This window comes from Myotis davidii, unplaced genomic scaffold (genome assembly GCF_000327345.1).
Source record: "Myotis davidii unplaced genomic scaffold, ASM32734v1 scaffold390, whole genome shotgun sequence".
Lineage (NCBI taxonomy): Eukaryota > Metazoa > Chordata > Mammalia > Chiroptera > Vespertilionidae > Myotis > Myotis davidii.
Genome location: NW_006282748.1, coordinates 503019 through 518953, shown reverse-complemented (window position 1 = coordinate 518953; position 15935 = coordinate 503019). Strand labels below are relative to the sequence as shown.

Here is a 15935-nt window from a genome sequence, read left to right as displayed (position 1 = left end):
GGGGGGGGGGGGGGGGGGGGGGGAAGAGCCAGGTGAGGTGCAGGGTTCCTGCGAACCTTGCCAAGGATTCTGTCTCATCCCAAGACTCTGAGGAAGCAGTAAAGGCTGGAAAGAGGACTCAAGCTCAGGGGGTGGGGGTGGGAGGATGGATTGGAGGGGGTGAAAGTGGGTGTACAGAACCCGTCAGCAAATGATGCCACAGCCCAAGACACAGATGATGGCGTTTGGTTCATGATGGTGGAGGCACAGAATAATCTGGACACTTGGGAGGGTCTCTGAACATAAGGGCTGGGTCAGAGTATGTCACCCCACTTCTCCCCCACCCCGCCCCGTGAGCCTTTCTCATTTAGATGCAACCACTGCCTGTGCTCCCAGGCGATCTGCCCCCGATCCTCCCCTGCCAGCCTGGGTCAGACTGGTCTCTGCCTGTCCTGAAACAGGCCAAGATGCGTCTACCTCTGCCGTTTGCAAATTCTTTCTTGGGGGTGCTGTTTTTCCCCAGATGCCATGCACTCAGTCATCTCTCAGGACTCTGCTCAGTGCCCCTTACCTGACTGCAAATGACAAGTGCTCCCCTGGCTCCAGCCCAGCAGGCAGGCACTAGCCCCTCAGCCTGCTTTTCCTCCAAAGCACCTTGCCCTGTCTGACACATATTTGTCTGTCTATTGATGGTCTTCCCCTACCCCCCGCCCCCCGCTTCCTTCCCACCCCTGCTGCCAAGTGTAAGCTTCACAAAGACAGAAACTTTGTTTTATTGGCGTCTCCCCTGCCTGGAAGAGTGCCTGACTCACACAGTAGGGACTCGTGAAATATTGTTAACCAAGTGAAAAGATGAATGAATGGGCTACCTTAGTGTGACATAGTTATTTATTTACATGATATGATAACCAATGAAGTTGAATTCATTTTCTGATACTTAGAGGCCATTCGTGTCTCTCCTTTGTAAATTGTCATTTCATGTCTTCTGTTCGTTTTCCCTGTGAAGATGATGGTACCGTTCAATTTATGTGCTCTTCATATATTACGAATAGACATGCTTCCTACTTTGAAATGTGCATTAGGGAATTAGATCCTGTTTTAGTTGAAGGTGTCTGGAGTGCCTTTAAGGTTGAAGAAGTCACTGATGTCCGAATCATTTCCTCCCCCTGTTTCTCTAATTCCACGTGGTTCGCAGAATTGGACGCGTGTGCTCTGGGGGACCACGGTTGCGAGCATTCCTGTGTGAGCAGCGGAGACTCCTTCGTGTGCCAGTGCTTTGAAGGGTATCTGCTCCGGGCAGACGGGAAGACCTGCCGAAGTAAGTTTTTAGCGGAGTTGGCTCCATCTTTGTGTCTGACCTCTGCACGAAACCCACCCTCCCGATCTCTGTGTCATCAGTTGCTCTCAGTTCAGTGCCGCATGACCACCAAATGCAATGTGGGATCGTGGGTGGGATCTTGGATCAGAAAAGTGACAGCAGCCCTAGCTGTTTGGCTCAGTGGATAGAGCATCGGCCTGCGGACTGAAGGGTCCGGGTTTCGGTTGCAATCAGGGGTACATGCCCAGGTTGTGGGTTCGATCCCCAGTAGGGGGCGTGCAGGAGGCAGCCGGTCAATGATTCTATCTCATCATTGGTGTTTCTATCTCTCTCTCCCTCTCCCTTTCTCTCTGAAATCAACACAAATATTTATAAAACAAAAAAATTAAGGAAATGCAAACAAACTGTGGACTTTAGTGGATATTAGTTGTTGTATCAATATTGGTCTGTGAATTTTATAACATGTATTACACTAAATGAAAATGTTATAGGGGAAACTGATTATGGGGGTTTACGGGAGCTCTCTGTACTATCTTTTCAATTTTTCAGTGCATCTAAAACTCTCCTAAACAATCAAGTCCAGTACAAAGAGCGCAAACAAACGCACAAATGAGAAAAGTCGTGGCCAGAGCTATAACGGAAGTGGCTCACTAATGCCTGAGGCACGAGGCAGTGGCTTAGTAGCGTGGTTTCACGGGAAGGTGTACAGTCTGACACCCAGGGTTCTGTCAACTTCTCTCTCTGCCATTTATTACCTGGGCGAGTTGCTTAACTTCTCCACGCCTTTGTTTCTTTGTTTCTAATAACGCTGTTGTTTCCGGGAGCACAAATCCCTCAGAGAGACCACCGTGTGAGGAGGCCATTCTCACGTCTCAGAAAGCAAAGCCTCTTAGATGGGCCAAGTCCCGCCTTTGTATAGTCAAAGGGGAGTGGGACCTGAGCGAGGGATTTCCATCCCTGTCCACCACCTTTTCTCAAGCTGCTCAGGGCACTTTTCACAGGGCAAGCCATGCTGACAGAGCTGGGTAACCGGAATGACTACTCTCATTTCTCAGACCGGAGAGGTCAGGCTCCAGAGGGTGACGTGACTCTGAGACACGTCATGTGTCAGGGACAAGGCCAAACTTAGATTTCAGTGCTGCTCATCGAAATGGAGGTTTAATTTCCTAAGTAAACACCAAAAGTGTTTCCCTTCTGATAGAAGAAACTGCATCTGCAGACCGCACTGGGGATGTGCCCGCAACCAAGGTACATGCCCTTGACCAGAATTGAACCTGGGACCCTTGATTCTGCAGGCCGAGGCTCTATCCACTGAGCCAAACCGGTTCTGGCAAGACTGCATTTTTATGAGACACTGAATTAGATGCTGGTGAGTGAGGATGGTGACGACAGTGAGGAGGTTTGAGTCAGCCCACATCAGAGCCCCCGAACTTCATCCTCAAGTTCACCCTCCTCCCCATGGGCCACTGAGCTCAGGGGACTCTGGAGCCTGGGGCTGAGATGAATGGACCCTCTGAGGTAAGGCTGGGGAAACTTGACGTTGATGAAATTGTTTTAAGTTGCTCTGCTGTCCTCAGGGAAAGACGTCTGCCAAGCAGTAGACCACGGCTGTGAGCACGTGTGTGTGAACAGCGGGGAGTCCTACATCTGCAAGTGCTCGGAGGGCTTCCGGCTCGCTGAGGATGGGAAACGCTGCAGAAGTGAGTGACCTCTAGTGGAGCTGAACCTGTCTCTCTGTGGGATGTGGTTATATAACTTCGTTTAATCTTAAAGATCTTCCTTTGCAATTCATGTCACAGTTACAAGTTCCTGCCGTGGGCACTCTGAAGGGTTTTGCTCGTGATCAGGACAGGAGACCCTTAGTTGTTAGGAATTTCTCAGTCGAGGTCCCAAGACGTCAGGCTCTTTGCTTCCTTTCATCCTCTCCCCGCGGTTGGCCCTCTTCACAGGAGCTCTGGGGGTGCTCAGAGCCTTGCACAGTGCCTGGCTACTCATGGGACTGCGTTAGAATCTCTGTGAGCAATCGTCATGGGGATCAGAGGTTAATTATGGTGCTTTTTCTTGGAGGCCCTCAGAAGTAACCTTTGTGTGTGTGTATGTGTGTGTGTGTGTGTGTGTGTCTGTGTGTGTGTGTGAATGGATGGATGGATGGATGGATAGAATATGACTATGGGGTTTGGCAAGTCTGATGTCTGCAGGGCAGGCTGGAGCTCCAGGGAAGAGCTAATGTAGTTCTAATCCAAAGGCAGTCTGCAGGCAGAATTCCCTCTTTCGGGGAGGCATTAGTCTTTTTTTAAAATATTCTTTTTATTGATTTCAGAGAGGAAGGGAGAGGGACAGATAGAAACATCAATGATGAGAATCATTGATTGGCTGCCTCCTGCACGCCCCCTACTGCGGACCGAGCCCACAACCTGGGCACCTGGGCATGTGCCCTTGACTGAAATGGAACCCAGGACCAGGTCCTGCAGGCTGTCACTCTATCCACTGAGCAAAACCCGCTAGGGCTCCCCTCTCCCCGCCTCAAAGCCTTCTACTGACTAGATGAGGTCCACCACAATATGGAAGATACCCTACTTTACTCAGAGTCTACCGATTTAAATGTTAATCTCATCTGAACAATAGCTTCGTTGCAACATCTAGACTGCTGTTTGACCGTAGCACAGAAATTAACCATCACAGTACCCAAAGAAAGACAGGGACAGAGACACGCGAGCTCAGTGAGGTGGGCATTGGCAGAGCACAGGGCACCCTGACCGGGTGGCTCAGTTGGTTGGAGCATCGTCCCGTACACCGAAAGGTTGCAGGTTTGATGGCTGGTCAGGGCAGATTCCTAGGTTCTGGGGTGCGTGGGGAAGGTAACCAATCGATGTTTTTCCCTCTCCTTCCCTCTCTCTCTCAAGTCAATAAATATATACTCGGGTGACGGGGGGAAAAGAGCACAGGACAAAGATGTTTCTCCACAGTGAGATTCCGAGCTGTTAGTCCTACTTTGGGGCAGGGGAGGGGCTGGGTTTCAACACTGTCTGCCTGCTTTTGTGCCCTTCTGTTCCAGAGGGCAGAATGGCCCTTTGTACATCAAGGCACAATAAACCCATTTGCTTTTGAGGTGGATTTGGGGGAATTTCCTCATAGTCCTTTGAGGTAATTGGGGTCATGCCATGTGTCAACAAAGCTGGGTTAGATGGAACTCATTGCTCTCCTCTTCCACCAGCAAGAAGGGCTCCTACCTTGAGCGGGAACTCGGGGTGCCGGCGGGACCCTGGCCTAACCCTGCAGGGCTCGCGAAGGACCCTGTTCTGCCCCCACAGGGCAGCATCCTTTCTGCGGAGACCATGTCTACAATTCTGCCCAATATGCCTGCCCACGCCGGTGGCGCCTGCTTGTATTTCTGTTTCTATAAATGCAAGCGTACACACAGGCACCATTTATTCACTTAGCACATTTGTTGCTTAGTTGGTACAACTTCTACCTCTGGAATTTAATTGCTAAATCAAATCCCTCCATTCTACGCTCTAGAGCAGTGGTTCTCAACCTTCTGGCCCTTTAACTACAGTTCCTCATGTTGTGACCCAACCATAAAATTATTTTCGTTGCTAGTTCATCACTGTAATCTTGCCTCTGTTATGTAATGTAAACATCTGATCTGCAGGATGGTCTCAGGCGGCCCCTGTGAAAGGGTCGTTCGACCGCCAAAGGGGTCGCGACCCACAGGTTGAGAACCGCTGTTCTAGAGGCATCTGTAGCACAGCGTGTTTGGAGGAAACTTCCCCTTTAGGGAGCTAATGATAGGAAAGAGCCTCAGGCTTTCTCGCCATGGAGGGGGAGGACTCCGGACGGTGCCTCATCCGTGTCCTCAGCTTGCTGCGCTCTGGCGTCTGTGGCACTTTCTGAGCCTTTTCATTGTACGTTGGTACAGTTATTCCTGCCTTCCTCTTATCACGGGACGTCATGAAGATCAAAGGGCTATAACTACTTTGAAGAGTTTAAAAATGAGCAATGTTGATTAGGGTATTAAAACAGGAGTGCTGGGGATGTCCGTGGGGAAAAATTAGTAGTTTGGGAAAATCAAAATCCAGTGCAGGTCGAACAATTCGAAAAATTAATAATAAATTCAGGACACCGGTCACCCACCTGACCTACCATTCAGGCTTGGGGGAGTGAGAGCTGTCTGCGGGGCATGTCCCCTCCCCATGTCCTGGGCATTAGACTGAAAGGGGATGCGTAGAGGAGGTTTGAGCAGAGATGGGAAGTGGATTGCTTCCGCGATCTCTCTGGACATGACTATTCAACCCAGCTCGTTTCTACGCTGATGGGATTGCTCGGCTCTGCGTTTTCCTCAGGGAAGGATGTCTGCAAGTCGACCCACCATGGCTGCGAGCACATTTGTGTCCATCATGGCGATTCCTACGTCTGCAAATGCTCAGAGGGGTATATTCTAGCTGAGGATGGGAGACGGTGCAAGAGTAAGTGATCTGAACTTGGCTTTCTGTTGGGAGTGTGTCTGAATTGGTGCAACATTTAGAAGGGCCATTTGGCAATTATTTAAAGGCAGTTCAGCTTGTTGGAGTTTATCCTATGACTATGTGCATGTATTCCCAGAGCTATAGACTGTATATAAGAACGTTTTGTGCAGTATTGTTTGTATCAGCCAAAAAAATGGGAACAAGGTCAATGTCCATCCATAAGAGACTGATCAGGTAAACTATGGTGCAGCTATACAGTAGAATACTATACAGCTGTTAAGAGTGAAGCAGCTCTGGATGTATTCCCAGGGTGTTTTAGCTGAAAAAAGCATGGAGCTCAATGGTTTTTATAGTATATTACCATTGATATATGTCGTAGAGGCTCTCTCTACCGTACCATGTATGGTGAGAGAGAGGAGACACAAACACACACACAGATACACATACACATATACATACAGACATACACATATATACAATCTTTTTGGTAATGTTTGAATTTTGTTCCATGTGCATATATTATCTTGTAGAAAAAAATTAAGAAAAAGGATAGAGACAAAATTTAGAAAGCATCCATGGTGAGGAAGCTCAGTGTGGTGATGAGTCAAAAATAAAGGAAGAAACTGGGGTCTTTGTAGAAAAAAAGACTTGAGGCACCATTCAAATACCTCAGCCATGATTTCTAACCCCCCTCCCCGCCTCCCCGCCCTCCCCGGGGAGGGAAAGGTCCCCGGGAGAAGCTGCAGCTCAGCATGAGGACAAAGACGCTTTCCCACAGGGCAGCCGTGTGATTGATTAGCAAAGATTGTGAGCTTTGGGTCAGACAGATGTGGATTTAAACCCCATTCATACACTTGTGTGAATTGGACAGATAGTTTAGCTTCTCTGAGTCTCCGTTTTTTTTGTTTTTTTTATCTAGAGTATGAGGAATAAATAAGATCATATATTTAAAGGTGCTTAGCCCAGTGTTGTCCTATTCTAAGTGCTTGACAAATGATAGCTATTGTCATCAAGGGCAGAGCTGTCCGGAGAGGGGCCCAGGGAGAGGGATGGGTTCCTCAGGAGAGGTGCTCAGGCCCTCTGAATGGCTGCCTGCCAGGGATGTTGCAAAGATGTCAGCAGCAGGGGGGCTGCACAAGGCGACCTTACAGGTTCTATTCAACCGCACGTGGGCTGCAACCCTCCCGGATCCGAGGGCAGAAGTCGGGCACCTCTCCCCCAATGCCCTTCACTCCACCCAGCGCTCATTCCCTGGAGAAGCTCCTGCGCCCCTCTGTGCGCCCAGCCGCTGGGTGTGTTCTGTGAGGAAAGGGTAGAGGAAGAAGAGGAGAAAAGGCACTCGCTGCTAGAAAACCATTCCAGTGTTTCTGAAATCTGCCAGAGATCCACACGCACCCCGCCTGAGTGGCTTTTTGTTTGTTTGTGGGGTGTTGTTTGTTTGTTTTTTGGTTGATTCAGGAACAGGCTATGAATGTACGTGAAGCTCTGAATTGGCCTTTTCCTCGTTCACTAATAAAGAATCAATAAGGTGAGTGATGAGGACAAGCTCTTAATGGAGAAAGAGAGGGACCCAACCCCCAACACACACACACACACGCATTAGCATGTCACTCAGGCCAGGCGTAGACATATTTCTGCATGTGTGTGCCTTGTTTATTTATTGTGCTTCATGTTCAAAGATTAGACAGCTGCTTGATATATAACAGAGAATGTTATGAGATCATCCATTTGGATCTGTAAATGTCTTATGCAGCCCTAAGTAACAAAAAAAATCTCTCCACGCCCGGATTGCTTAAGTATTTGCATAAAGCTTTTACTGTCAACCATCTGCATTGCCTGGAAAGCTTGCGTGTAGATAAAGAATTCCCAGTGATAATTCATTTTTAAGTTTTTATAGATCAGTAGGGCACTCACAGGCGTGCTACCCAATGGACACCACCTCCTTTATTTTGTCAACAAGCATTTGTTGAATACCCACCGTGTACCAGGTTTGGGGGGTGCAGAAATGAATGAGAGATGGCCCTCGATGTGGAGGAACTGGCAGGCTGGAAGAGGAGACCACACACGATCAGCTCTCGCCCAGCGTGTGGGGTACCCTGGACAACACGCAGCGGGGAGCCAGGGTTCGCCTTGGTCTCCATCGCAGTCCTGCTGCGCCTCCTACCTTGCATGCAGCACATGCTCAATAAGCAGGTTTTTGTCGAATAAATGTGTGTGTGTGTGAGTGTGTGTGTGTGTGTGTGTGTGTGACGGAGAGGAGGGACAGGGCTACTAGATGCAAGCCAGATCAATCTGACAGTTCCTGGCACGTGTGCTTGTATCACTATGGCTTTTAGAATCTTTGACGCAATGACCAGGGAATGTCGACCCCTGTGCATTTCAGTGTGTGTGTGTGTGTGTGAGTGTGTGTGTGTGTGTGTGTGTGTCACACAGAGTAACTGGTACAAGCTGGGTTCCTGTGACGCTCCCTGGAAAAGGTGATGGCTGAGCTGCACTTACGGATTTCCATCTCTGCTGTCTGTCAGATTGCCAGCACTGGGTGGGGTCAGCCTCCTGGAGTAAAGTTACAGAAGCTTTTGGGTGCTGTCAGGCCCTTCAGTGTCCTTCACACAAGTCCCTCCAGACCTGGCTGTCAGAGCCCAGGGTGCAGGGGGCCTGGTTCCCTAGTGTATGCCTCTGCCGTGTGTCTCTCCCAACACCTCCTGGCTGTGTGTTATCTAGAGAACAAAGGTGGTTCTCCAAAGTGGCCGTGCCTCCAACTGAAGCATAATTGTCTCCTGCTCTTGTGCATAAATAATTGTTTAAAAATCATTTACCTATCTCAGCTTTCCTTTCGTTCTTATAGGATGCTCCGAAGGCCCAATTGATCTGGTCTTTGTGATCGATGGATCCAAGAGCCTCGGAGAAGATAATTTTGAGATCGTGAAGCAGTTTGTCACTGGAATTATAGATTCCCTGGTGATTTCCCCCAAAGCCGCTCGAGTGGGGCTGCTCCAGTATTCCACGCAAGTCCGCACGGAGTTTACCCTGAGAAACTTCAGCTCGGCCAAGGACATGAAAAAAGCCGTGGCCCACATGAAATACATGGGCAAGGGCTCCATGACGGGGCTGGCCCTGAAACACATGTTTGAGAGGAGTTTCACGCAGGCAGACGGGGCCAGGCCCCTCTCTGCACGGGTGCCCCGCGTGGCCATCGTGTTCACCGACGGACGGGCTCAGGATGATGTCGCCGAGTGGGCCAGTAAAGCCAAGGACAACGGTAATGTGGATGGAGGAGCGGTGGACACCACTCCAGGGTCAGGTTGCTTAAGCTCACGTGGTGGTCACAGCTGACCCCCGGGGTGAGATTCTGAGGGTACAGACTGCTGTTACACACCTCTCCCAAGCTGCCCTCGAGAGGCCTTCAGGGGTTACGGGACGGGAAGGATGCAGAAGGGTTGCAGAATGGAGATGAGCCCAGACACAGACCCCACCCCCGAGAAATCATCTACTGCACTTCACCAGCCCGGGTGTGACCTCCCGTGAGAGAATCAATCCTACACGTGCTATTTGCCACAGATAAATAAACAACAGTCCCCAAACACTGGTAAAAATAGATTCCTGGTGGAACTTTTCATTTTTTAAAAAAATGTTTTTGTTGGTTTTAGAGAGAGAGAGGGAGAGGGGTAGAGAGATCCATTGATAAGAGAGAAATTTCATCAATAAGCTGCCTCCTGCACTACCCACACTGAACCAAGCCCACAGCCCGGGCCTGTGCCCTGACCAGGAGTCAAACTGGTGACCTGTTGGTTCCTGGGTCGATACTCAATCCCTGAGCCACACTGGCCAGGCTGATAGTTTAAAAAAACACAAACAGCCCTAGCTGGTTTGGCTCAGTGGGTAGAGCACTGGCCTGTGGACTGAAGGGTCCCAGGTTCGATTCTGGTCAAGGGCACATGCCCAGGTTTTGGGCTCAATCCCCAGTAGAGGGTGTGCAGGAGGCAGCTGATCAATGATTCTCTCTTATCATTGATGTTTCTATCTTTCTCTCCCTCTCCCTTTCTCTCTGAAATCAATAAAAATATATTTAAAAATAAATAAATAAACAAAACAAATACTGCAAATGAACGGGGAAAGCACAACAGCCTCGGGAGAGCAAATACTCTTGTGTTTGCAAGAGGCAAAAGTTAGCTTTTGAGAAAATCCAGCTGTAGGAGATTATGACTAAGCTCTCACTGCTCAGTAGAACTCGCCTCTTCTCCAAGTTGTATGACGCAGGGGGACTGGGGGTTACTTTATGGTGGGCGGATGTGAAGTGTGACAGGAGTTTGGCCCTTGGAAAAGGGAAACCCAAAAGCTAGGTGGTTGGTAGGGACAGCTTAAGGCAAAGTGCCCGAATTCTTTGGGGAGATGAGAAAACTTGAGGTTGTGAAGCGGTTTGCGGAAAAGCCACTTTCTTTAGGAAGTTGGTGAGGGCGCATTGCTTTAGCAGGTCCTACAGAGTGGAAAGGGGGATGCGTAGACCAGCTTCGTCCGAGACTTTCCAGACCCAGTGCTGGGCATGCAGCACATGCGTGACTAGTACTTGCTGAGTGACCAAGGAGTAGAAGTGCCAGCGAGCCCACGGGTGAGCTCCATCCTCCAGAAAGGCTGGTTCACGTCGGCTTCCAGTCACTCTTTGTAAGGAGGCCAGCGCAGTGATATTGCTTCCCCCACTAGTCACACCTTTTTTCTGTGCTCAAGAGTAGTAGCCACGAAGTGTCCTGCCTAAATCATCTGGTGTCCGCTCACTCCCAGCTCCTCTGCTTCTAGACTAGCTTGTGAAAGCTCATGTCAAACCCATGGGCCCCTAGAGCTGCCCCCTCAAAATACTGGGGAAAGCATCTGTCTCCAAAGACCGTGGTTGGCCCTTTCATTTGTCACATTGTGATCAATCTACCTTTCTTTTTCGCCAACTCACACTTCCACAAGTCACCCCAAGGCAGGTGGTAGGAGAAACACGTTTATTTGGTTCTTGAATCGAGAAATGTATCTGAAGTGACATCTTCTAATGAATTTAATTATTCCTATGCCTCGCTAACACAATCTTAAAATAGTAATTATCCTTTTTAGGAAGTTGTACATAAACTCACTGGGCTCTTAGACAAGTATGCTGAACTCGACTACTGACCTTACATAGACTTAGAACAAGGCATAACTCTTGCCCCTTGGCTTAAAGAGCCATTTTTATGTGTATTCTTAAAAAATATCTAGTTTAATGAATTAGCCATAATAAGATATCAGTGCTGAAAAATTTTGACAATCAAGTAGAACTTAAGTTCTTATTATTTTACTTTCAAATACAGAGTATACAGGGCAGGGAGTCTAATGATTGATCATTTGAAAAGCTTTTGGAGCCATCTCGTATCTCTTTGAATATCTAATGTTGATTCTTGGTTTGTTCTTTTTTCCTGACTTTGGGGCTTTCCAGTCTGCGGGTCTGCGGGCCCTTTTCAGCTTGGCACCTCCTCCCAAGGCTTTGTCTTCCCAAGGGCGGTGGGCAGAAGGCAGCCTCACCTGGCCCAGGTCACCTCGCTCCTCTCCAGTACCACTGAGAAGTAGAAACTCTTATGAGGTCTTAAAATGCCTGTCTCTTAGACTTCTCCCAGGAGATTCCCCTTCAGTCATCCATAGCTCCTTTCCTCTCTATCCACAGGCTAATTCAAGGAAAAAGTAAGATTTGTTAAGTGACCTTCCCCAGAGCCAAGCAACAGATTGGTGGTCTAGCTCCCAAACCTCTCTTGGATTCCTGTCTTTTGCTCACAGAGCCAACATAAAAATGGCGAAAAAATAAAGTGAGGTTGACAGGGAAATCACACCATTTAACATCTAGCTTTGGGTGCAGTGTACACAACTTCCAGGCCATGGGAACACAGCTCTAACCGCCTTGTTCTTACTTCTCTGCACTGTAGGTATAACCATGTATGCTGTCGGGGTCGGAAAAGCCATCGAGGAAGAGCTGCAGGAGATTGCCTCCAAGCCCACGGACAGGCATCTCTTCTACGCCGAGGACTTCAGCACGATGGGCGAGATAAGTGAAAAGCTAAAGAAAGGCATATGTGAAGGTACGAGAGCTTATGTCTAGGAGAGAGCTTAGCAAACGGGGCAGCTGCACCCTTGAATGAGAAATTCCCAACCCCTTCCCTCAAGGGGCTCAGAAAAGCGTCTCCCTGCAGTGCAGGGCCTGTGACACCTGTAAACACTACGCACAGAGGGCGGCAGAGGGTCAGGAGACAACAGTAACAGCCAGCGTGGCGTGGTGATGCCGTGCTGAGCGGCGTGAGCGCGCTTTGACACACTGGCATACTCCATGCTCACAAGGCTCCTTTGGAGATGGCCATTTAAGAAACCATTTTATACATCGGGAGGGCTGATGCGCAACTTCCGGGTCTGGCTGTAAGGGGGTGGGAAGGGATGGTAGCCTTTCTAGTCCGCTGTGGAAAATGAAAGAATGTCTCCGGGCATGCGCTCCATCTGCTTGTAGAACATGAGGCTGCCCTTTAGGATTTAGATTTATGTACACAAGCTCCCTCTGCTTTTCTCGTTTACTGTGCCACGTCAGGCATGCTGACATGCAGCGGTTCTGCCCATTTTCCCTTTTTCTCCTGTCCCAGGCTCAGTCACCAATAAAATCCCAGTCTAAGTGATATACCTTATTCGTCTCTAAAAGAAGGGGACCGGGGAGAGAGGGCCTTTCAGATTTCTAATCTGAGTAGATAATGTTTTGCCTCTAGGTCAGGGGTGGGGAAACATTTTTCCTGCCAAGGGCCATTTGGATATTTATAACATCATTCACTCAACACACTGCTGACCAGTAGTTTTATTGCTAGCTTTACCCAGTGGCCAGATAAGTCACTGTTGAACGAGTACAAAAAACGTTTTACATAAATGTTAAAGGCACACTTGAAAATTAAATACCCATTGCATTTTGAAGTTATTTATTACATGTTCTTACAAGCTAATATCTCTTTAAAGTATACTTTGTAAAACACTGTGTAATATGAAGCGAGAATTCTCGTGATCCGTCCGCATAATATATTTAATATACATTTATGTTGCTATAGACAAAGTTCCTAGATTTATTGAATTTTGAGTCCGACCTGTGGTTGCCTGGCAGGGCCAGACCAAATGATAAGGCCCCTTCCAGTGGAAAAGCCTCAAGAAGGGCGTTGCCACTGCAACTTGATGCTTGAGCTTCCCCCCACCTCACCTCCCACACGGTATTGGGCATTCTTAAGCAGCAAGGGGCCAGGCTTCCCCCAGTAGAGAACTCTCGAGTGGTCTCGTAGCCAAGTGCTCTTTGGATCTGTGGTGTTAGCAAGTGAAACTGAAAAGCCCTGGGTTCCATCAGGTAGGTAAGGAGCTGGTCTGGGACCAGTTTCCCGAATGACATGTGTGCATGCGGACAACCGTCACCCCTTCTGGTCATTTTTTCCCTCTCAGCTCTGGAAGACTCTGACAGAAGTCAGGACTCCCCAGCTGGGGAATTGCCAAAGAGGGGTCACCAGCCAACAGGTAAGTAAAAAGCAGTGTTCTCAGAGCCTTTGGTGGAAGCTCCCACCATGGCTTCCCCCCAGACAGAAATTGTAAAGAGATGAAAGTAAGAGCTGAACTATAACTATGGCTCTTCCCCTCGATCAGATAAGAAACACTGACTTCACACCTTAAGCCATGTTTGGTAATAGCCTCTCTGAGTCTCATTGCCAAAGCTTTTCCAAAGTCAAGTTGTGTGCCCCGAGTTAGGAACACCACGTACCTTACTCTGACCACTGGCAGCTTTTTACACCACAGCCAGGTTAGGCAGGGTTGACTTCACTTGTCTTTCTCTTTACAGAATCTGAGCCAGTCACCATAAATATCCAAGACCTACTTTCCTGTTCTAATTTTGCAGTGCAACACAGGTATCTGTTTGAAGAAGACAGTCTTTCACGGTCTGCACAAAAACTGCTCCATTCCACAAAATCTTCAGGTAATTCCTAGTAGAATATGAGTATAGGTCAGTGATGGCGAACCTATGACACGCGTGTCAGAGGTGACACGTGTACTCATTTTTTGATTTTTTATTAAATGCATTTGAATATGTAAAATATCAAAAATATAAGTCTTTGTTTTACTATGGTTGCAAATATCAAAAAATTTCTATGTGACATGGTACCAGAGTTAAGTTAGGGTTTTTGAAAATACTGACACGCCGAGCTCAAAAGGTTCGCCATCACTGCTATAGGTTATCTTGATAACAGCCTCTCCGCTTGCCAACAAACTCAGTGTAAAAGGAAAGGAAAGGAGGAATGAGGAAATCAGTGGGGAAAAGAGCACGTAAGTAAAATGAGATCTAAAAAGAGGAACTGAAGTGGTCTCCCCATTCACAGCACAGGCCACTTCGGAGCTGGAAGGCTTCCCTGGGTTTACGGGATCTGGCTGTGGAAAAAGTTGAACATTTCTTTCATTACGGTTCCCTCCATCTGCTGATTCAGTCCCATTATTATGCGTCTGGGAAATCTGGTGGGCTCACAGAGGTGAACACTTTCCATCTGCTTTCTCAGGAAGTCCTTTGGAAGACAAACCTGATGAATGCAAATGTGAAAACCTCATAATGTTCCAGACCCTTGCAAATGAGGAAGTAAGAAAATTAACACAACGCTATATCCTTTTCTGGTTTTGTGCTTCTGTATGGAATGCAGAGAACATTATCAAACCACCCCAAGCACGAAGGAAGTCATTTCCATGACGCCAAGAGCAGTGAGCTCCGGGGAAGGCTTCTTTCTCACGCAGCCTGATGGGGTCTGGGAGCCAAGGGCGAGCCCAGCTTAGCGCAAGGCTCAACCACGGAGCTGCCGCCTGCTGTTCTGGAGGCTTAGCAGTAAGGCCAGTTGGCCAGTCAGTGCGCGACGAAAGAAACACACATGTAAGGAACTCCCTCTCTGCTGGGAGAAAATGGAGGCTATGTCCTGATCGGAAGTATACCAAAGGTATAGTATCAGGAGCAAAGCACGTTGTGGAACCAAGAGGTTTCAAAGTCCCTCTAAACTCCAAGCTTTTCCTTTGGCCCCGACCCACACTGGAGCCACATTTGGTCAGTGTTTAGTTTCTAGAGGACTGGGGTTGGGTTTTTTGTTTTTGGTTTGGCAGCAAAGATCTTTAGCACTCTAAGATGAAACATTCCACCAAGGGAACAGCAGGATCCAATGATTCATTAAAACAATATTACAAATAAGAGGAATGCCTTGGGATAACGGAGAAATGAAGATTTAGCACTTTACACACGGAACAGCCTGCCAACTGCTCTGAACTTATTAGTCAGCGTACTAAAGCTGGCTTGTATCTATCTCAACATGGATCAGCCAGTCAGTAGGGAAATGGTTTAATTCAGAACTATTTGTGTCAGTGGGTTTCTATAAGGAATAACATATAGCAATTACCTTTCTGAAAACTGGAAATATGGTCCCCTAAAAAAATATGACTGATTAACACATCAGGGCTCTCATTCTGCCAGCAAGAGGGTGGGTGGGAGGTATTAAGGAGCTTACAGGAAGACAAGTGCCTATTCGAATGAGCCTCTCCTCTTCCTTTTCCCCACCTCAACTCTGAGGGTCTACTTCACAAGAGACTAAGAAGTTTTATATCAAAGAGCACAGGTCAGCAGTCGTCAAGGTTGCTACCCTTTGGCCATACCTGACCTAAGTGAAAACTCCCCATTTCTCTCCTGACTTGAGAGATGGCCATATCTTACTTTCCAAGGCTTAATCCTTTTATTCTCTTTACTACATCACCGACATTATCAATTCTGGCTCACAGAGGTGTGTTACTGCAAACTAATTTATAAGTAAGAAGTCTGATTAGAAATTTAAAAAAAAAAATAAGTTGAACCAAGCTATCCTGCTTTGATGTTTTAATTCCAAAACAGTCTCGGTAGCATGTGTTAATAGTATAAATGTACAAGTAGGTTTTAAAATTACTTAACAGAAACAGGAGGGGAAAAGCCTTATATTTTTAGGACAAATTTTTATGTAGGTAAATCAAGTGATATTTAAATGTAAATAAAAATGAGTGATTCCTCTTCCTTAATTTGAGATGTACTAGAAGAAATGACACAGAGAATGGAAGCCCTAGAAAATCGTCTGAGATACAGATGAAGATTGGAAATACTCTGTATT

At 47.7% G+C, this 15935-nt stretch overlaps 1 protein-coding gene across 2 annotated transcripts in view; it reads left to right on the top strand.

Annotated features, from left to right (window-relative positions):
- The window catches only part of MATN2 (matrilin 2), a 100402-nt gene extending 84467 nt beyond the window's left edge, over positions 1-15935 (top strand). The window contains exons 10-18 of one of the 2 annotated variants that reach the window (XM_006753182.2): positions 1175-1297; positions 2875-2997; positions 5641-5763; positions 8609-9022; positions 11694-11846; positions 13225-13296; positions 13673-13750; positions 14325-14423; positions 15859-15935. In XM_006753182.2, coding sequence (XP_006753245.1) covers positions 1175-1297; positions 2875-2997; positions 5641-5763; positions 8609-9022; positions 11694-11846; positions 13225-13296; positions 13673-13750; positions 14325-14423; positions 15859-15914 — 1241 coding nt within the window. In that variant the 3' untranslated portion in view covers positions 15915-15935. Of the gene's footprint in view, positions 1-1174; positions 1298-2874; positions 2998-5640; positions 5764-8608; positions 9023-11693; positions 11847-13224; positions 13297-13615; positions 13751-14324; positions 14424-15858 lie in introns of both variants that reach the window. The other variant, XM_006753181.2, reaches the window with a different exon arrangement.